Source organism: Gastrolobium bilobum, unplaced genomic scaffold (assembly GCF_033153095.1).
Source record: "Gastrolobium bilobum isolate Gb01-03AN ecotype WA unplaced genomic scaffold, APGP_CSIRO_Gbil_v1 utg48165, whole genome shotgun sequence".
In the NCBI taxonomy this organism is placed as follows: Eukaryota; Viridiplantae; Streptophyta; class Magnoliopsida; order Fabales; family Fabaceae; genus Gastrolobium; species Gastrolobium bilobum.
In genome coordinates this window covers 16,804-39,331 of record NW_026896449.1, presented here as the reverse complement: position 1 = coordinate 39,331, position 22,528 = coordinate 16,804, and the positions used below count along the sequence as shown (strand labels likewise).

Genomic DNA, 22,528 nt, shown 5'->3' with positions numbered 1-22,528 from the left:
AAACATCAAGGCACGATAGTGAGTAGTATCCCTCAAGGTATGAAGTGAAGCATCCTTTGCTTCTCCAACAGAGTTATCAACTTGCCAAACAATCTGTTCCTCCTCTACTGCCTGATCAACAACATCATCCTCACCAAACAATAACATCAATTTATTCTTGCAATTGTGCTTAGAATTCCATTTCTCATCACATGTATAGCAAAGGCCCAATTCTCTCTTCTTGTGTAAATCAGCATTCAACACACGTTTCATTGGGGTAGGAGTTGGTAAGGCCAATCTCTGTGTATTCGAAATTCCAGAAGAATTTCCAGAATGAGGGATGGAATTATTGGGCAACACAGAAGAGCTATCTAAGCCAGACACAGGTTTCTGAAAAAAATTCTTAGGTGCACCTTGGAACGAAGTTTTGAGATCAGTAAAATGATCATCATAAGCCATATCCAGCTGAATGGCTTGGTGTAAGGATATAGGTTCCTTTAATTGGACCGCACTACGTAAATCAGATTGGAGACCCGAAACAAAAAAGTTCATTAAAAGATCATCATCTAGTTCAGGAATTTGATTAACCAATGCCTCAAATTGTTGAATATATGCACGTAGGGAAGATGTTTGAGTCAATTTGGATAAACTCCTTTTAAATTTGTAAAGCCAGACATGCCAAAACGCTGGCGAAGAGCAGAAACAAAATCAGACCATGCACGAGCCTTACCATTGTTGAAAGTCCATTGAAACCAAGAGGCAGCCATGCCTTCCATCTTCAACCCAGCCAAAGCAACCTTTGTTTCCTCGGGAATCAACTGAAGAGTAAAGAACAACTCTGCTTTAAAAATCCAGTTGTTAGGATCAGTACCATTGAAAACCGGTATCTCCATGCGAACCCCCTTGAGTAAGGAACGATGATCCATGGAATCTGATTTGGTGTAATTGTGCAAAACAGGAGAATTATTGCTGTGTGAATTACCATGCTTAGGCGTTTGATTAGCCATAATTGTTTCCTGCAATTGTTGCATCTGTAAAACCAGTAAGGAAAACTGGTTCCTGGTTTCATTAGCCTGAACCGTCGCTTGCATGTGAAGTTCCTCCAAGTTCGAGTCCACTCGTTGCTGAAGAGAATGCAACTCCTCCGATAATTCTTGAATCCTCGTCATGGAAGAAGAATAGGAGAATGGTTGAAAGCACCAATGTTAGGTTTCTAAAACCTAAGGAAAAACAGGACAGAGATAAAAGAAGAGAATGAAATTCAGTTTATTGATCTTGAATGAATGAATCCATAGTTCTTTACAGTTCCTATTTATAATCCTTCCAATATACCCAATTGACAACTACACACGCACGTGTAGCTTAACTAACTAACCGACTAATAAGGACATGCAACCTGTACACGTGGAGTAACCAACTAACAGAGCATTACAAATGGAAGCATGAAGTATAAGTCACGCTACAAAGTCTGTTAGCATAGATGAACGCTTCCTACTCCTCATGGACCTTCGCATCGTAACACATTAGCACCAACCCAAGACCTTAACAATGAAGATGAGCAACTTGGTGATGATCATGGGGAAGATTGATGTCTTATTTTATTTTATTTTGGACACAGATGTCTTTTTTTCACACATAGTCCCTTTAACATTGTTCTTCATTTCTATGTGTGATATTGACTTGTATACATATAGTACTTTTCATTGTTTATGGTGTTTTGGGTAATTGATGTTACTTTGGATTTGTATTATCTGCATGAAATTATCATACATTCACACTTTTCATTATCTATAATGTTTTTGGTCATTGATGATAGTTCAGATATGTATTATTTGTATGAAATTACCACATGTTTATTAGGTACACTAGTATGTATTTGCTGAATTAAAATCAATATGAAATAAATGTTTTTTAAAAAATGATAATTTATTTTTGACGGAATTCTATATATATTCCGTTGATAACTGTTAAGAATTTTCAACGAAATTGCTTTCCATTGAAGTTTTCAATGAAATTATAGATAAATTATGTTGCAAATTGTTAAGAAGTTTCAACAAAATTACTTTTCGTTGAAATTTTTGACGGAATTATGGATAATTTTTTTTGCAAACTGTTAAGAATTTTCAACGAAATTACTTTCCGTTGAAATTTTCAACGGAATTGTAGATAAATTCTGTTGCAAATTGTGATGAAACTTTTCGACGGAATTATTTTTCGTTGAAATTACCGACGAAGTTCTAGTTAAATTCCGTTGCAAACTATGACTGAACTTTTCGACGAAAATGTTTTTCGTCTAAATTTTGATGGAAACTTATTCCATCAAAATTTTTGACATAATTGTAGTTAAATTCCGTTTTAAATTGAGATAGAATTTTTCAATGGAAATATTTTTTGTTTAAATTCTCAACGAAATTTATTGAATAAATATTATGTTTTGATTTTTTTGTCGACGGAAAAGTAAGGCTTTCGACGGAAAAAATTCCTTTAAAATATTCAATGAAAACTTTTTCTGTTAAAAATTTTGACTGAAAAAAAATCTGTTGCCTTTGGACAAAGTGTGTTTCAACGGAAGAATTCCGTCAAAAATTCTTTGGAAAAATAAATTTACAACGGAATTTTTATAGTTTGCAACGAAAAAATTCCATGAAAAATATGGATATTTCTAGTAGAGGATGTATAGTTGGACAAGCAATTAATAAAATCCATAGTTATGTGTGTTTTCTTGACTTAAGTATTACAGCTCAACATGTCGAGTTTGAGCTCACTAAATATAGCATCCCTTTTTCTTCTCTTAGAATTTGAGCTCCAAAGTATTCTCTTCTCCCCTCCCCCTATCTGCTTTTTCTTGTTTTCCCTTTTCCACTAACCCCTTTTTATATTTAATGAGGATGAGTTAAGATTGCAATTGAATCTGTGATGCTAAATTTTTGTTAGGGAAGTAGGTTATTATTCTCTTATATATTGTGTGTCGCCATTAGGATGATGCTGCACTTGGTCTCAATAGATATACCAATAAACTTGTTTTTGTAATCTATTACTGATGTAAAACTTAAAAGCTAACACACTAGTACATTACAAGCATATATATAGCAATTTGCTGTATATACTATACATGTGACACCGTTGATCTTTTTTTATCTAACCGCTCTTAGATGAGGTGTCAAATTTGAAATTTGACACCGATGTCAAAGGATACTCCCTCGTTATTTTGTGTATGAAAAAGTTAAAAACATAAAACTACATAACCTGAAATTAGCTTCCTTTTAAGACAAGGTTCTTCACAGTGAAATTACCATTACCATTGCCCTTAACCACACCATCATTGGCAAGAAAGCTTCCTGAATCTTGGTTTCGGCTACGAGGTCGTGCTTCTGGAAGATTATTATTATTGTCGCTGTCTTCAGAGTCAGAGAACATGAAGTTACGCTGCCTCTGAATATTAGCACAATGAGGACATGATGTAGGCTTCCAAATCCTGGTTCTATTGACTTCATCAAACATGTGAAATAATGCTGAACAAGGGTGTTGGATTGGACCCTCCACATCAAAATTCAAAGTTCCATCATCCAAGACTCTAATCTTTACGACCACAGAAAGCCCAATATCTGTTCTATCGCAAGTTTTAAAATAAGCAAAATAGTGAGCCACTGTCCCCATATAAGGATTTTGATCCCCTCTCTTTTTCTTCCACTCCCTAACATGAAGACCCTTCCTTGTTCCAGACCCATACATGTGAACGGTCGTTTCCGTTACGAAACCACATGCATTTGTATTTTTTCTTGTATATAGCGACGTCAAGTGACGAATACTGCTGTTCTTGATCTTGCGTTCTATCTCACGTGAGAATGTATCTACTTGAAAAAGACCAGCTTCCTCTCTTCTTATCCTATCACGAAAGCAATTTGAATATTTTAGTGTAATATTATCGTTGATATTTTTTCCTTGAATCTTATCAATGATCTTGTTTTCATACAAATCCACGATCTCGATCTCTATCTCCTCATCATTTGGATTTCCTCCGGTGGTCTTGGTAAAGTTGAGTACACAGTTTGACCCATCTACGTCGTATGACAATTTCCACGTCTTTCTCTTTATTCCATTACATTTTTCCTTGGTCTCTTCTTTTTTCAAGTCAATCGCAACAGAGTTTCCCAGTTGTACATGATAAGAACAATCTTCATCTTTGAGAAGACGAAGGCCGCCAGGACTGTTTCCCATGCATGTGTATTTTTGTCTTATGAGAATAGCCCACTTTCTACATCATGACACACCATTAGTGCAATTAGAAACTCTCTGAATGAAAATCTTTGCACGCAGATATAAATTTAGAAAAGTACAGAAAATTCAAATCAAGTTTCAATACAAGATAAAATATATTTTTTATAATAAAAAGTATGTGAAATATATATATATATATATATATATATATATAGGTTTTAATGTTTCTAAAGTGAACGTAGATGGGTTATCTACCTTCACTTCCAAAACAAAGTTGTTTTGGTTGAAAAATTAAAAAATTATAATGAAAAAGACTATTATAATCCTGAAATAAATTATAATTACAGAATTATCTTGTTTTCCGCCTCAAAACGACGTCGTTTGGGCTCAATGTAGATAAATTATCTACATTGACCGTAAAACAAGCAAACTCATATATATATATATATGGAAAAAATATTTCTACAGCCACTTTAGATAAAGTTATCTACAGCTACCATTTATAACCATGTTCTCCCGAGAGAACATAGTTATAACTTTAAAGTTTCTTTTTTTTTCTCTCTCCACGTCAGCAAACAAGTTCTGAAAAGTAACTGAGGAGAGAAAAAAAAAGCAACTTTAATGTTATAATTATTTTCTCCCGGAAGAACATAGTTATAAAATGGTAGCCGTAGATAACCTTATCTAAAGTGGCTGTAAAAAAGTTTACCCCATATATATATAGGCTTTAATGTTTCTAAAGGGAATGTAGATAAGTTATCTACATTCGCTTCCAAAACAACGTTGTTTTGGGTTGAAAAATTAAAAAATTATAATGAAAAAGACTATTATAACCCTGAAATAAATTATAATTACGTACAAAAATATCTTGATTTCCGCCTCAAAACGACGTCGTTTTGAGCTCAATATAGATAAATTATCTACATTGACCATAAAAAAGCGAACTCATATATATATATATATATATATATATATATATATATATATATGAAAAAAATATTTCTACAGCCACTTTAGATAAAGTTATCTACAGCTACTATTATAACTATGTTCTCCCGAGAGAACATAGTTATAACATTAAAGTTACTTTTTTTTCTCTCTCCACGCAGCAAACAAGTTCTGAAAAGTAACTGAGGTGAGAAAAAAAAGCAATTTTAATGTTATAATCATTTTCTCCCGAAAGAACATAGTTATAAAATGATAGCCGTAGATAACCTTATCTAAAGTGACTGTAAAAATGTTAATTTTTGAATATAATTGATTTATATTTTTCTGTTTCTTTTAAAAAAACCATTAAAGAAATACTCCTTTCCAAATCTAAAGACCTAATAAAGCTATCATTTTATACCGCCACTTACCTTAAACATAAACAACCAACTTACATACCAGCTTATAGAAGTGAAGGTCGATCTAAAATTTTTATATTTTTCTTTCTCTCGCACACTGCAAGTGAAGGGCCGTCAATTTTTATATTATGTCTTTCTAATTCACTCTTTCTCCTAAGAGTTCTTTGAGCTTAAAATATAGATATTATACAACGCATTTTTTGGTTCTACATTATGTTGACTTAATTCAACTAGAAAATAGAGCAGTGAGAATGAAATTCGTTATCTCGTGATCACCTTGGCTCTAACGAGTGTTTAATAATTTTGTATTATATATTTTTAACACATTCTTTCACATAATAACTTTTTGGACTTGAAGCGAAGCCTTGTGGTGCCACGTGAAACAACCATATATTTAACCCCAAAAGCTCAAATTTGTACTTAACGAGCCTTAATTTAATAATTTTATATTATATCTTTCTATCATTGATTCGGCCACTTCCATATTTTCACCATAATAAATATCCTAATTTTAGTATTTGATCTTGTATCCAATACAAATCATGTGTCTCAATCCTAACAATATGCAACAACGTACCTGTAGTGTAGCTGTCTGTATGCACGCACAACTCGACGGCGTAAATGGATTGCTTTGATCATATGAGCATTAAGACTACCTATCTGACCACTTTACTTGAAATAATAAAATGGTCTATCTGGTCTGCATTGTTGGGTTCATATTGTGAAATTATAAATACACAGATTATAGAATCTTTGCACTGGTCTGCGTTATTCTTCCGCAAGATATTTAATTTAGGTGGTATCTAATTCTCTATTGTAGATTTCCACATTACTTTTCTCTTATTAACACTATTTATTATAAGTGCAAAAGTGATCTCGTGATATCAAATTTGATCCTCGTTGCTCCACTTTGCAATGGAATTAAGCTAGCACAAAATTATACCTATACCTATATATATCAAATTATTTCTCAAGCAGCTTGAAATAAGTTTATCTTCGACTACCCCAAAACTACCACTACAAAAAACACGGCCTATAACGACATCAGGTTAACCACATTTTTAACATGTTGATAAAAATTCGAAAATACCCTCGATTAGCAACATTATTTTTAAAGAAGTAAAATTATTTTTGAGTTTTTTATTATAATTTTTTTAAAAACACTTTTTCATTTCTATTCGCTCCTCTATTCGTCTATTCTGATAAACCCTAAAGTTTATCTTCGTTTTTCAGCTTGGAACAATCCCTCTATTCGTTCCTCTACTAGTCTATTCTGATAAACCCTAAAGCTTATCTTCGTTCCTCAGTTCCTTTCTTAATACCTTCAAATCTTGGCTCATTTGGTTATTCATCTTGGAGAGGAAGCAAGTTCTCCATTCCCACAAACTAGAATTTTTCAGTGCTAAGGTGGCTCTACTTTCAGATCCTTATAGATCTATGAATATTCTCAATATTTTTTGGTATTATATATTTTTATTTAATTATTTTTGAAATTTCTGGTATAGGTTTCATCTCTGCTGATATTAAATTTGAAGTTCTGATCTCAGATCTAGTTTGTTGTGATTCTGCGATTGTGATTCTGCGACTTCTTTCTGTCACTTATAGATCTAGTTTGTTGCAAGGTTAAACAAGGGAACTTAAACTCTTCTGTCACTTGTGATTCTGCGACTTCTTTCTTTCCAACAATTTGTAGTAATTTATCCCACCACGTTGTTTCTTTTTTGCCGACTTATATGCATCTCTTACTCTGTTTTCTTTCATTCTGTTCAATTTATGTATTAGCAGATGCGCTTTGGTCTCTCAAACTAATTTGTTGGATTCATCACTCCAATTGCAAGCTAGTGAGTTTTTTTTTTTCAGAATATAAAGAACTGCTTGTTCAGAATTCATAATGGGTAACAGAGTATTCGTAAGATATTTAACCATCCATGGAGCTATATATGAAAATTTGTATATTTTGGATAGTCGTGACTAACAATAAGAATATTGTGACTTTAAAATGCTGTGTAGACTTCATATAACATTTGGGGTAAAATCATAATCATTAGCAGCTCATTGGAAGAGAAGGGATAGGTTACTAGGAGTTGTGCTAGAAGCCTTGAAAAATTATTTCTTGCACATTTAATTGCCTGTCACAGTTGCAGAATTTTCATGTTGTATTACAATCATATTGTATGTAGTTACTAAGCACAAACCTTTTTCTTTGTAAGGGCTTACCTGACCTGAAATACAGCAAATAATCATGATAAAAATCCTACACCAAAGAATTGATTTCAGTGATGAAATATCTTATCCTCTTTATTTTTTATTTTTTTTACCCCATCTTGAGTAAGTTGGCCTTTGGCTCATGATGGAAATGATAACAGTAGTTATTATAGCTTTGTAAACAATAGGAAGTTATGAAGCTTTCCAAACATTAGGATTATAGAAAATAGTCCAATTATTTATTATTCTTGTAAATATAAGTTGTATTTATTTTTCCATGTATATAAATATTAGTATGCTAAGTGCAAATTCTCAAGCAATTCACAGAAATCTCTCTTGAATTTTTTTCTCAGGTCGTTTAAAGAAAGTTTTTCCCCCATAAATTGAAGTTAGTAACCCAGGCTTGAAGTTTACTTCCCAGTTTTTGCTTATTTGATCATACGGGTTTTCCTTTATACCTGAACTTCTTGTGCTCTGGCTTCGATCTTTTGGCATCTGTTGTTGTACACACTCACACTCATCACTTCTTATATTTACCAACAAGAAATAGGGCTAATTTTGCATCACCGCTTCAAATTGGTTGCCAACAAGTTTGAAACTGCATTAGCATGTATCAATTTCAAGATTGTATCATGAAATGCTGACTCAGGTTGTGCTTCACTTATATGTGCTTGTAATGCTGCAGTTCATGAAAGGGTGCTTAGGACATGCGATGACTTTGTCTGGCCTGTGGATACTGCATTCCTTGGACGCTTCATTATTGATGTCGAATTTCTTGACTTGAAAACATGCCCTCTGAATGTGAGTCCCTAAATTTTACAATCATTACTTTATTAATATGATATTCACATAAATAGATAATTATATAATTTGCCCGTAAATATGCGTTTTGGTCTGTGTAACACCCCGTGTATACTCGGAATATTATCATTACATCGTATTAAGCGGTGCTTAATTAAAAATGCAGAATATTCTTTTTCTTTTCAATTATGACGTCATTATCAATTACCAACTTGATTACTTAATCAATTTCATAAAATATCGCCTGCATATAAATTGCAATAAGACATCTACTGAAATACCTCAATATATAAATAAAGCGTGTATCTAAATCACGGCATTACATCACGTAATCCGGACAATATCCTGATACATTATTACAACTCCAAAAGACTCAAAACATAATCAAGACATAACAATACTATGTGTCATGGACAATCCCCATGCTCACCAAATAAACATAGTACACAACCAGTCTCAACATAAAACTCCATAAACATAACTGAAGCTATAAGTATATAAACAACATGCAAATCCAGCATCCAATCATGGCAGCATAATATAACAGCAATCTAACTCAGCTCCGGCCTCCTGCCGCCTGAGGTCTCAACATTACCTGACCCTGAAATAAGCATTCCCCAAACGTGGGGTGAGATCTCTAAACTAGAAATCTCAGTAAGACAAGGGGTCCTTAAGGATCTTCCACCCCAAGCTCACTTACATGTGCAATATAAGTTCTAAAAGCATTTATATCATTATCAGTTCTAAAACTATGTAGTGCAACAGATATCTATGGCATGTGTGTAATCACTATCTACTGGCCAGAGAAATTTAGGAATACGTCTATCCCCTACATGTAGTACAAGGAACACCGTTTGCACCTCACCCACAGCCTCACCTTCTTGTATGTTCTACATACTCAGGCTTACCGTATAGGTGGAACACCTCCATGCATATCAACAAGGCACTAACATACAATAGCTCAACAACATTTCCAAAACATCAAAAGCATGTAACACAGCATGCATATACCATGTCCCCATGGGACATGGTGGAACCACAACATGGCTAAACCGAGGACACGAAAGCTTACCTCTAAGCTAGCTATCCAATCTGATATGGACCAAATATAAATCAATAACATTTACCACATGCATACAAATTAAAGACAACGCCTTTTCATTATGTTTTCAAGTCTTAAAGCTTCTAACAAAGCCACCAGCCCTTAATCCCATGATTCTGGCTTAGACCAATACATACAGAAGTTCAACTTCATCAAACTAGGGTCCACAAACCCCCAATAGCCTACTGTACATACAGCACAGCTACTGTTCTGCGAAAACTCAGAATATCCGGATATTCCTCGGGACCATATCCGGATATCTCATTGTCCATATCCGGATATGCAATATCCGGATATACAGATTCACATATTCGGATATCCAATATCCGGATATCTGTTCGAAAAATATCCATATATTTCACGACGGAATGCAGTTTCTGCATTTTCGTGAAGATATCCCTTAAAGTTTCCCTTTTTACCGATTTTAAACACCTAATCATGCATTTCTAGGCGTGTTCAACATTACCCAACAACAAGTTATCATCTTTTAGCCTTAACATGCATCAAGCTTCCATTTTTAAGCCTTTAAACTCAAGTTAAAGGTTGGTACACATACCCCAGCTCAAAACAGAAGGAAAGGTTGCCCTTTGGAGCTCACAATCAGTCTCAAGCTACTGTCACAAGAGGATGCACGAAAATGGTAAGAAAGGTTGACCCTTTAGCACAAAAGATCAACACTTGGACCACCAAAACCAAGACAAGGCTTCTCTCAACCCAAAACCAACAAGTCAGCAACCAAACCTCCCTCACACTGACTTCACAACACAGAAACAAGACCACCAACACACTCCCAATGATGATCATCACTCACACAAAGTGTTTAGGAGAAGAGTTTGTGAAGGAAATGGCCACAAGCTCAAGAAATGATGAAGGGAAGGCAATGGAACAGTAGCCAACACTCAGCCACCAAGTGAGTCACGTAGGGAATTCTGGTCCTTGGGTTTTGTGCCCATAATGGGAGTATTCAAAGTCCAAACACACTTAAACACTAATTTCTACGCTTAGCATTTTAATCCCAAACTTTGGATTATGAAACTACATAATTTTCTAAGAATTAACATATTTTTCTTATAATTTTCTGAGCAACTTTCCGGTACACGCTTTTCAAAGCCAGTACCGGTTTCTAGCACCAGTTCTCATTATTTGGACTTGAAACTCGTTTTACAAGTCCTACATATTATTCTTGTAATTAACATGCACTTACTTTAATTTTTCGAGATACTTTTTCGGCACGCATTTATACCGACTAGCAGAACCGGTATTTGCACTTTTCTTCCGAAAAGCGACTTTCAGCATTCTTAATCACTTAATATGATTATTAAGCCTCACAAATAATTATTAGGGTCAATTATGGAATCATTTTCTATTTTTGCATAATTAATCAATTAAATACCTTAATTAACGGTGCGGGTTCTTACAGTCTCTTACTTACTCTGTAAGTATGCAGAGTCTGCAATAAAATGTGCTAGGAGTTTAATTTTTAGATTTTACTTAATTCGTGTTGTTCCAAGTATTGCTTTAGTTATGTAATAGCCTTTCACTATGTTGCATATTTCATTGCTTTACAGGTTCTACAGGAAGTATTGAAACATTATTCAGTACCTGGCAATTTATTTGGCAAGGTCTGCGTCATTATTGATAAAGTGAGTTATGCATAGTGTTGCTATTTTAGTTTATTTTTCTATTTGTTAATGGTGCTCTAAGATTCCTGATCTTTGTTTGTTATCGAGAAACAAATATGATAAGGAGATTATGATATCTCTTGTTTTTTTTATAAAAATAGTAATATCAAAAAGTTTTGTTATAAAAATAGCTTTCTCAACAGAGTATATATATTCACTGATTCCAAATATTTAATTTTTCTATTTTTCTTCATAACACAAATCCTAATTTGAAGCTCCTTGCATAATATTTTTACCATAACATTGATACGTAGCATAGTATTGGAAAATTTCATTATGGTATGAATAAAGAATAAATAAGCTAAAATAAATTATACAAATATGAAATAAATAAATAAATAAATAATACTAAATAATAAAACTAGTGAATATTTATATAATTAGCTTAATAAGCCAATAATAATACTAAATAAATAAATTATACAAATACTAAATTTCATTATGGTTTTAAACAAAGGCCCAAAACTTAATAACCTTATTTACAAAAAAAAAAAAAAACTTAATAACCTTAAGTATTAGCCTTTTTAGGATTATACAAAACTACGTGAAAGTGAATCTTTATATATTAGTATACAAAACTAGTGAATCTTTAAATATTAGTATATTTTTTAAACAAAGGCCCAAAACTTAATAAGCTTAAGTATTAGCCTTTTTAGGATTATACAAAGTTGTTGACTATAGCATATTCAAAAAGGTTTTGTTATAAAAACCTATAGTATATATATTATTGTTCCCCTATAATACCAAGATAAAAAGAGAGATATAGAAACAGTGCTTGATTTAGTCAACGTCAAAAATTTAATGTCTCGTGCTTTGTATATAAGAATGTTGTGTAAATAACATTATGATGAGGCTTTAACTTGTTTTCACCCTACACTTTTAACACTTTATTTATCTTTGCGTCATTCATTTATCGCACTGCAATTGAATCTTGTCGTTTTTTTTATTCCAATGACTCCATTACCACTCTAGTCAACGTCGTCCAATATAATTTGGTGCACCTTTAATTTGTTACCTTATATATGTCCATAGGAGGCAGGAGATTTCAGCCGTGTAGATTGGCTCAGTATACAAATCTTGTAGGTGTAACCATCGGCTCAATATATAAAGTGATCAGCATCTACAGGTATTTTTTAAAGTGAATTTTATTTTATTTTAATATTATATTATTAGATATTTTAAATGCCTTTTGATTCGATTTAAATTAAATTTGAAAACAGATTTAACTAATTATGATGGACAAGAGTTGGATTGAGAAGCCACTTAGATCAAAAGAGTACTTATATGGGGTAGTCCAATTTTTGGACTTTGCCTTTTCAAATGCATCTATTAATATGGACAAATTTTATGTCCTTGCATTAAGTGTGGATTTCGTAGTATGTGTGATAAAACTGAAATGTTAAGTCATCTACTTCAAAAGGGTTTTCCAAGAAAGTATACATTTTGGTATATGCATGGGGAAAAACATATTCAATCCAATGTTGAAGAAGCAAAAGCACACGAAGACCCAATTAGACAATATCCAATGCAAGATATGTTAAATGATATTTTTGGTGTCTTTGATGATCATCGAATTGAAGATTCTGACACATCAAATCTACCTAATGGCGACCGCCCTAGGGGTACAAAAGATGCAAGTAAAGAAGAGCTAGAAAAAAATTAAAGAATTGCTAAGGGATGGGAATCAAGAACTCTATAATGGTTGCACAAAATTTACTAAATTGTCGTTCATTGTTCGGTTGTATCACATAAAAGCAATTGGCTTCTCTTCACAAATTTCATCTAGATAAATTTGGGAGTGAGTTAGCTACTTTCAACCAATATGTTTTACCCTCTTTGTTATAATTGGATAGAAACTTAGATAATTTTGTTTTTTTTAAATCATTTGCAAGCTTTATTTCTTCTCTTTCTTATCATGAAGCTAAATTCTTTTGGTTTTTGTACAGGTGTGATAGAGTAAATGGCACTTCAAAGGACTAGGATGCATAAAAGAACAGGTCCTGGAAGATTGATATTTGCAAAGAGCTATCTTTTAGTTTAGGAGAATGATTCATGGAAAATTAATGATATTTTGAACAATTAGAGATAATCACTATATTTTTCTTCAATTACCCAAATTGGTTCACTGGCTTGAACATTTTCTTTTTTGGGATTAGACAATGAGGTATTCTTTGAGTGTTGAACTAATAGGGGGAAGGTATTTGCCCCTCCATGAGATACTTATGGTACGATTTGAAATGCTTGTAAAATCTGCCAGTGTAGGGCAATTAAGCCACATGTTGTGATTTTTTTTTCCTGATACATACATGTTGTGAGTGTTTCACTATTATATAAAAAATATTTGTTACATATCATAATCTGGGCAAATTTGCATAATTAAAGGGTGTATCATGTTATTTTTTAGATTACATACTAAATAATAAAAGTAATTTTTAATATTTTTTATTTTTATAAGATTTATAAAAAAAATGTAATATTATTAAATTAAAAAAAATGAATTTCATATATTTAGCCACATTCATGAATGTGGTTAAAAAAACTTTCAGACATAATTAACCACATTTTTTTATTGTGGCAAACTATACAATTTAACCACATTTATAAAGTGGTTAAATTAACAATAATTGTGGCTAAAAAAAGACTACCACACTCAATCAAAATGTGGAAAAGTGAAGAAAGTAATGTGGTTAAATTATTACAACACCTGTTTTAACCACATTTAATCAAAATGTGGTAAAGTTTGTTAGCCACATTTTTTTATCATTGTTAGCCACATTTTTGAATGTGGCTAAACAACCTTTTTTTTTGTAGTGTACGTCATTTTATTTATTTATTTTTTTATATCAATTGATTCACCTTTGAATGGTTATGATTTTTTCCTCTCTCTCTTCCTTTATCACCATTGATCCATCTTTGTACGGTTATGATTTAGTAACCGGAGATAAGATTATCTCAAGCAGCTTGAGAAACAATAAGTCATATATATATATATATATATATATATATATATATATGGGAAAAACATTTCTCAAGTTGCTTGAGATAAATTTATCTCCGGCTATCCCAAAACCACGCTGTTTTGATTATTTATTTTCTTATATGTATTGATTCACCTTTGAATGGTTATGATTCCCCTTTTCTCTCTCTTCCTTTATCACCATTGATCCATCTTTGTACGGTTATGATTTTGTAGCCGGAGATAACTTTATCTCTGGCAGCTTGAGAAATGATAAAGCCTATATATATAATATATATATATATATATATATATATATATATATAATTAAATCACATATAAAAAAGACAACGAACAAATAAATAAATAAAGGGATCTATTAATCTCATGTTGCATGAGATAATTATCTCATGCAACAGAGACAAGATTGTGGGGTCCACCATTTGTAAAAAAAAAAAGAAAAAAATAATGTGGACCCCACTACTTTGTCTCTGTTTATCTCATGCAACATGAGATAATTATTTTCCATAAATAAATTAAAACGATTTTCTCATATTCCTAAAAGAATAATAATTTATTTATGTTATGGAATATACACAATCATAATTGACAAGGAGGTAAACAGTAATTTGTTATAATTTTCTATTGAATTACCCGTAATTTGTATTGGTATTTTATAAAATATTAATTATATTACAATTTTATATATTATTAAAAGGGAAAAACATTATCGGCATTCCTCGATGATACGGTTAGAGTCCGTTTGATACGCGGTATTTTTGGGGATTCTTGAAAAATTGAATTGTTTTAAATTTTAAATTTTCAGATATTATTGTTAACTGAATGTAAAAATCATATTTTTGAAAATTGTGATTCCCGGATAAAAAAAATTCATCCTCTACCAAACGCCCCCTTAGTGTTTAAGACGAATTTCATCACGAATCAGGGGTAAAGGGGGTGGAGTATTTGTCCGACAATGATTTTAGTTATAACTATTATTTTTTATTTAATATTTAAATTAAAAATCTCATATTTTTTTCTATCATGATTTCTGTTTTTCTTATCATAAAACAGTAATTTTTACTAAAATAATACAATTTTATGTAATTTAAAATGACAAATACAATTTATAAAAAAAAAAATGACTAATACAAACCCCATAATAGTATCATAATTTTCTTATATACATATTATAAACGTTTGAGTGTGAGATTCTTAGTATTATCTAATAATTGTACCGTAATCAGTATCCTCATTTTAATATTATTTAATCTCTATTACTTGGTCGTGTTTCCAGTTCATGGGTCTCAATACAAAAAATTTGTAACAACGTAACTCTAAGCACAACCACTACGAAAAAATTGATAATTACTGGAGGTTTTTTGAGCGTAGGTCAAAAAAATTTCCACTAAATAACTTAATTTTTTGCGGGTTTTAAACATCCACAATTTGATATTATTTTTAGCTATTTTAAAATGCCCGAAAATATATAATATTTTTTTATATTCATTTTCTATATAGTGAAAACAAAGAGTTTTTAAAAGTTTATTTCTATTTTTTTAAAACAATTATTGTGTACCCTAAAGTTCACTTAATTTTTATTTTAAAAGTAAATAAGTATTTTCCTTCCCAGAATCACCTTTGGAAAGTGTTTAAAGCCTTAATCCTGAACTCGTCCCGAATCAGACTAGTCACGAAGCGATAAATCGATTGAAATATTTCAAAAAAAATAAAAAAATAAAAAATAAAAAATTTATATTCTTTCCAACAATGATTGTTTCCCGTCGTAGAACATGTTAAAATGTATTAAAAGAAACCATGGGAGAATGTAGAAGAAAAGAAACACATTAATTTTCTCTGATCCAAATCGAAATCATCCCAAACTACCGAGAAAAGATCTAAAGAAAATTGTAATAAGAGATGAGAGAATGTAGAAGAAAAGAGAGAAGAAATATTTGAGATTTGAGACTTAGGGCATGTGAGAAGGTTTAACAACGTTTGTCAAATTTTTAACAGAATTATTGATTTGAAAATATTGGGGCTTTATTGAAACAATTACAAGTATAAGGTAGTAATTAGAAATATGGTCAAAGATGAAGGGGGTAACTTATATTTTAGTCTAATATGTAGAATATACTTATATATATTGTTTTAGGGAAAATTGTGTGTCATTTTAAAGATGTAAAGTTGTGTCATTTTAATAAAGGAAAAGAGATAGATAAAGGAGGAGAGAGAGTTGATAAAAAAAATAAAAGTGTAAGTCTCACCTCTTTGTGAGAGTGAAATAATATAAGTTATGTAATTTAAAAGAATAAATTTTTTTTCATTGTTTTATAATATGTTACACATGAAGAACTTAAACACACTGGCAGTAAGTTACCAGCGAGAGACACCACCACTCCAACCTCGTAGGATCTTTGTAAATAATAATACCCGCCAAGATATGTACCACAAAATAGAACTACATAACACCTTAAGTTATTTTCCTCTAAGTGCAAGGTAAAGCCTGTTCACAATCAAATTACCATTACCATTGCCCTTAACCACACCACTATTGGAGACAATGGCATGTGCACTTTGGTTTCGGCTATCTTCTGGAAGATTATCATTGTCACTTTCTTCTGTGTCAGAGAACATGAAGTTACGCTGCTTCTGAATTTTAGCACAATGAGAACATGAAGTAGGCGTCCATATCCCGGTTGTGTTGACTTCTTCAAACATTTTGAATAATGCAGAGCAAGGGTGTTGGATTGGACCCTCCACATCAAAATACAAAGTGCCATCATCCAAGACTCGAATCTTTACCACCACAGAAAGCCCAATATTATTATAAACATAATAGTGAGCCAGTGTCCCCATATAAGGATTTTGACCCTCTCTCCTTTTCTTCCACTCCCTAACATAAAGACCCTTCCTTGTTCCAGACCCATATACGTGAACAGTGGTTTCCGTTACGCCACCCCATTCATTTGTAGTTTTTCTTGTATTTAGTGACATAAAGCGAGGGCGCTTCCCGGGCTCATACACATATGAAAATGTATTATATACCTCAAAAAGACCAACTTCCGCTCTTCGTACCCTATCAATAAAGGCCTGTGAATATTCTCGTGTAATATTATCGTTGATATTTGTTCCTTGAATCTCATCATTGATCTTGTTTTCAAGCCAATCCACTATGATGATCTCTAACACTTCATCTTGATTACGTCCTGTGGTCTTGTTTAAGTTGAGCACACAGCTTGACCGTTCTAGTTTGTATGACAATTCCCACGTCTTTCTCGTTATTCCATTACCTTCTTTCTTAGGCTCTTCTTTTTTCAAGTCAATTGCAACACAATTTCCCAGGAGTAGATGGGAACAATCTCCATTTCTGAGAAGACGAAGGCTGCCAGGACTATTTCCCATGCGTATGTATATTTGTCTTGTGAGAATAGCCCACTTTCTACAACATGACACACCATTATATTACTGCAATTAAAAACTCTCTAAATGAAAATCTTTGCATGCAGATATAAATTTAGAAAATTAATGAACATTTAGATAATTTCAATACAAGATAAAATATACCTTTTTGTTTAAAAAATTTGTGAAATATATATATAAAATTATTGTGTATATATTTTAAGGGATAAGTTATTCTACCTACTATTTTTCTGTCTATCTTTGTCTATCACTTTAAAACATCATTAGATCAGAATCTTAACTAACGTTTATGTTTCTTTCCCTTCTTAAGATTCTGATCTAACGGTGTTAGAAAGTGGTAGGCAAAGGTAGACAGAAAAAATAATAGGTAGAATATCTTATCCCATATTTTAATTCAAAAAGTTAAATTTTTAAAATAATTGAATTATATTAACACCTTCCGACTATTGAAGCTTGAGTTCTATATATCGTAATGCATGTATATTTCTCCTTATTTCTATGAAATAATCCTTTTTTTTTTATTTCTTTCAAAACACATTGACTCGGCCACTTCCATATCTTCACCATAATAATATCCTAATTTTATTATTTGATCTAGTATCCAATACAAATGATGCATATCTCAATGCTCACAATATGCAACAACGTACCTGTGGCTGTATGCACGCACAACTCGACGGCGTAAATGGATTGCTTTGATCAGATGAGCATTAAGACTACCTATCTGACCACCTTACTTGAAATAATAAAATGGACGTCCTTTTGGTCTGCATTGTTGGGTTCATATTATGAAATTATAAATACACAGATTATAGAATCTTTGCACTGGTCTGCGTTATTCTTCCACAAGATAATAATTAATTTAGGTGGCATCTAATTTTCTATTTTCAATTTCCACATCATTTTTCTATGTATTCACGTTCTTATGTTCATGCTGTTACATAGATTCAAAAATGTGCTGAAAATTAATAATACACACAGATTATAGAATGTGATTCTTTGCCACGTAACTAACTGAAAGGGAAGCGTTATTCTTCCGCAAGCTTATCGTGGCATCTAATTCCTAACTCTATTATTTTTTTCATTAATTAATTACTTCTTCTTTTTTGTATAAATTTTAATTAATTAATTCTTATCGTGGCATCTAATTTCTCTTCTTTTTTTTTCTCATTATTTGATTCTTGATGTTGTTGCTGCTTTCTTTTTGTTCGATTCTTCCCTTTGAACACGATCCTTCGTGGTGGAGGATGCTGGATGTGTGCCGCTAGGTAATTAGTTTGAACGAATATCATTGAAAAATACTACAAGTGGACTAATTTTGTTGGTGTGATGATTCTGTTTCTTTTGGTTATTTTTTTTTTTTTTTTATATAAGAAAGAGGATAATTATAGGGCATACATAGTTAATAGTTTGAGTGGAGCACTACTAGAAAAGTTTCAATTTTCAACAGAAATTTTCGACGAAAACTATTCTGTCAAAATTAATGACAAAAATTAACGATGGAAATGTATTGATTAAGTATATTTGTTTATTAGGTGCAATATGTAAATTGATATTAAATTTGTACAAAGAGAAATTAAAAAAAAAATCATAATTTTTCGAGGAAATCTGTTTTTCGTCGAAAATCTTTAGACCAGTTTTCAACAGAAGTTCATTGATTTTTCGTTGCAAACTTTCGACGGAATTAGTTTTTCATTGAAAACCATGACAACAATTTTTTATGGAATTTCATTGATTTTTCGTTGAATTTTTTTTACGGAATTTGTTTTCTGTCGAAAATCTTTAAATCGGTTTTCGGCAGAAATTCATTGATTTTCCGTCAAAAACTTTCGACTAGAGCCTAGATCACACAAGGCTCTACGAATATACCTATATCCTATTGTACATGAAATTGTAAAAGAACCTGAATGTTTCAATTTCTAAGGCAATTTGTTGGAGAAGTAGCTGCTGCATTCTTTTGTTAAAGCCATTATTTCATACTCTTTAAGCCTCTTCTTCCTTGTAAGAATATCCTTCATGAACTTCATATAGCTTGGCATGTTTTGATGTGCTTCCACGAAGGGTATATTAATTTGTAATTACTTCAAGATATATGTCCAGGAATCTCTTGAAGTGATGTTGGTTTTGGAGTCTTTGAGGAAAATGGAGTTGTCTTGCTCTTGACAATGGTTGAGAAGCTTCACTATTCTGCAAAAGGTTGTTTAATTTGGCTTGTTGGATTTCAGCTCTGCTCTTACTAGTTCAGCAGTGGTTTCCTCATCATTCTCTTTTTCTTGAGGTGCAGATTGAATGGTTGTTGGTTCAACTATATCATTGTTGTCCACTTTCTGCCCTTGTTTCTCCATTAATTTCCTCAAGGTGGATGGCCTTATAACTGGCTCTAGATGATCAACTTCTCTGCCAATCCTCAATTGGAAGGTCTTGCATGTTTCTTTTCCATCCCTCCTCGGTAATTCTGTATCACTAGGGAGTGCCCTATAGGTCTGCTACTAAGTGCTGTAGCAAGCTAACCTATTTGTGTCTCAATGCTTTTTAACATGGCTCTATGACTTTAAAGGGGAGTTTCCTGCTGAAGCATGCGAAGAAAGCTAGAAGAGCTTCCCTTATATATATATATATTCTAGAAAGGCTTGTAGAAAGGGGCTTCTTCTAATATCTCAACAATCAAGAAAGTAGGGGCTTCAAAGCTAGCTTGCAATTTAGGGGTGCGCAGGTTTGGAACCCTATACAAGAGGCTAGCGTGCAATTGTTTTCTCTGATGGGGGCTCACTTCAAAAAGCAAAGCTTGTTTTATACTAAACGAGCCTTCCTTGATCAGAGAAATCCGTACGACCCCTATCTTTAATCTTAAGTAAAGTGAAGTCAAATCAATGAAGTGAACAACCCAACCTCTTTGTTTGAAGCATTGCTTCCCCAAATTCCAAAAAATAAGAAAAGCCTTGCGGCTACTATAGTTATCGTACAAGAAAAATCTTCTCTTTGATAGCGATCATAGGGGAGTTCAAAAAGAATCTGATCGTAGATAGAGACTAAACCCTGTGCGGGGGTAGGGGCAGATGTAGCCAAGTTGATCCAGGCAGTGGATTGTGAATCCACCATGCGCCGGTTCAATCCCCGAGGGTGAGCTTCTACATTGCCTTTGTTTTTGGAAAATGATGAAAAGTTTAAGTGGGGTTAGACACCAGTATCCCACTAGGGTCAGGCAAGACCCCAACCTCTTTGAGGATTTTCAGGAAGATTTACATAATACCCACCAATAAAGTTCTCACATCGGCCAGCGGGCTTTGAACTCACGCCCTTATAGGATATGGATCAAACTCTTAGCCAACTGTGCTCACCTTTGTTGGCAAATTTTTTTTTTATGTTACATTTAAATAAAAGAATAACATATCAAATTAAGCTACCTTTAAACATAATTTCTAAAAGTTATTGATAAGTGTCAAAGACACTGTGTTTTTAATATCAAAAATAATTTAAATAATAAGTAATATGATTAAAAATAGAGTGTTAATTAATAAATCCTAAAAGATATTAAAATGCCAACAACTATATAAGATTCTAATCCCTTTTCATATTGTTTCAAGTTATTTCAGATTTGAAGTAACAAATCACTAATCTGATGGGCAAAAGGCAGTTAGGGTCAGTTGGGAATATAAAAATCAAGAAAATAAAGAATTAATAGAAATTAATTCTTGCTCGCTCTGCAGCTCGCTTCAGCGAGCAAGGCAAGCGAGAAATTGTAATTAGCTTGCTGAGAAGCTCGCTTCAACGAGGAAGTAAAATATGCTCTGAGCAGCTCGCTTCAGCGAGCTCATCAGCGAGTGGATCCAAATACTGAAAAGCCCAATTTAACCCTTTAAAAGGACGAGACGAAAATCGTGTAATTCATTTGGAAGACGGCAGAGACTTAAAGAAGAGGCAGAGGAGTAAAGTCTGGAGACGATTGCAGAAGGGAAAATAAGAAGAGAAGATTAAAGAATCACCGTTTAAATTTCCTGCTAAGTTTCTATGAACCATTACAGTTTATTTTCATCTTTTAATTCTGTTTCAATAAACATTTAAGGCTAAAGTCCTTTATGTAGTTAGGGCGAGACGCAACCAATGGGTTCTTGAACGCTATTTAATCTTTGATGCAATTATTATTCGTATTTCAATTATGCAATAAATCTGTTTTATATTCGTAGTCTTGTTCTTGAACTGATCAATCTTGAAAGAGCAATAAATCTGTTTTATATTCATATTCATAGTCTTGTTCTTTACTTTATTCCAAGACTCTAATAGGGATATTGTATGCTTTAATCCGATTGGTTAATTGTTGGAATTTGTATGTTCTAGGGATAGACTTACGAATTTTATGACGCATAATTCTTGACCTTAAAGCTTGCTTTAGATAAATACCCTAAGGAATTAGAGCCTTGGAATAAAGTAAAGAACTGAAGCCACCAAGGGATTGGGGAGTCAGTTACATAAGAAAGAATTGTCAATAATTGGTTGCAAATTTTAATTGCATGAAAGTTAAACTCGTTGAGAAACTATTGGGGAAGTCGAGTTCTTAGCTACGTTTGTTATTAATTAAAAGTTAAAAACCATTTTCTTCGCATTATTATTCTTGAATTCAGTTCTTTATTTCTTAATCAGAAAAATATTTCTGCAGTTAATGCAGATAAGTTATCTGCATTTACTTTCAAAACGACGTCATTTTGGGATTGAAAGATTAGATAATTATAATTATAAAGACTATAATAACCCTGAAATAAATTAAAATTACAAAACACCATGATTTTTGCCCCAAAATGACGTCGTATTGGGCTTATTG

At 32.5% G+C, this 22,528-nt stretch overlaps 2 protein-coding genes across 4 annotated transcripts; both read right to left on the bottom strand.

The window, feature by feature from the left end:
• Nucleotides 1–3,103: 3,103 nt before the first annotated feature.
• On the bottom strand, nucleotides 3,104–6,235 carry LOC133299821 (uncharacterized). 2 transcript variants are annotated; one of them, XM_061499315.1, is made up of 2 exons: nucleotides 6,121–6,235; nucleotides 3,104–4,230 (listed from the first exon to the last, which is right to left on the bottom strand). In XM_061499315.1, the coding sequence occupies exon 2, from the start codon at nucleotides 4,195–4,197 to the stop codon at nucleotides 3,232–3,234; it is 966 nt and encodes a 321-aa protein (XP_061355299.1). In that variant the 5' UTR covers nucleotides 4,198–4,230; nucleotides 6,121–6,235; the 3' UTR covers nucleotides 3,104–3,231. The 2 variants fall into 2 exon arrangements, with proteins under 2 accessions (XP_061355299.1, XP_061355298.1); XM_061499314.1 differs by having other exon boundaries at nucleotides 3,104–4,234; nucleotides 6,121–6,233.
• A 10,532-nt stretch (nucleotides 6,236–16,767) lies between these two features.
• Nucleotides 16,768–18,490, bottom strand: LOC133299820 (uncharacterized). 2 transcript variants are annotated; one of them, XM_061499313.1, is made up of 2 exons: nucleotides 18,363–18,490; nucleotides 16,768–17,731 (listed from the first exon to the last, which is right to left on the bottom strand). In XM_061499313.1, exon 2 carries the CDS (start codon nucleotides 17,692–17,694, stop codon nucleotides 16,768–16,770), a length of 927 nt encoding a protein of 308 aa, XP_061355297.1. In that variant the 5' UTR covers nucleotides 17,695–17,731; nucleotides 18,363–18,490. The 2 variants fall into 2 exon arrangements, with proteins under 2 accessions (XP_061355297.1, XP_061355295.1); XM_061499311.1 differs by having other exon boundaries at nucleotides 16,768–17,757; nucleotides 18,363–18,473.
• Between the last annotated feature and the right edge of the window lie 4,038 nt (nucleotides 18,491–22,528).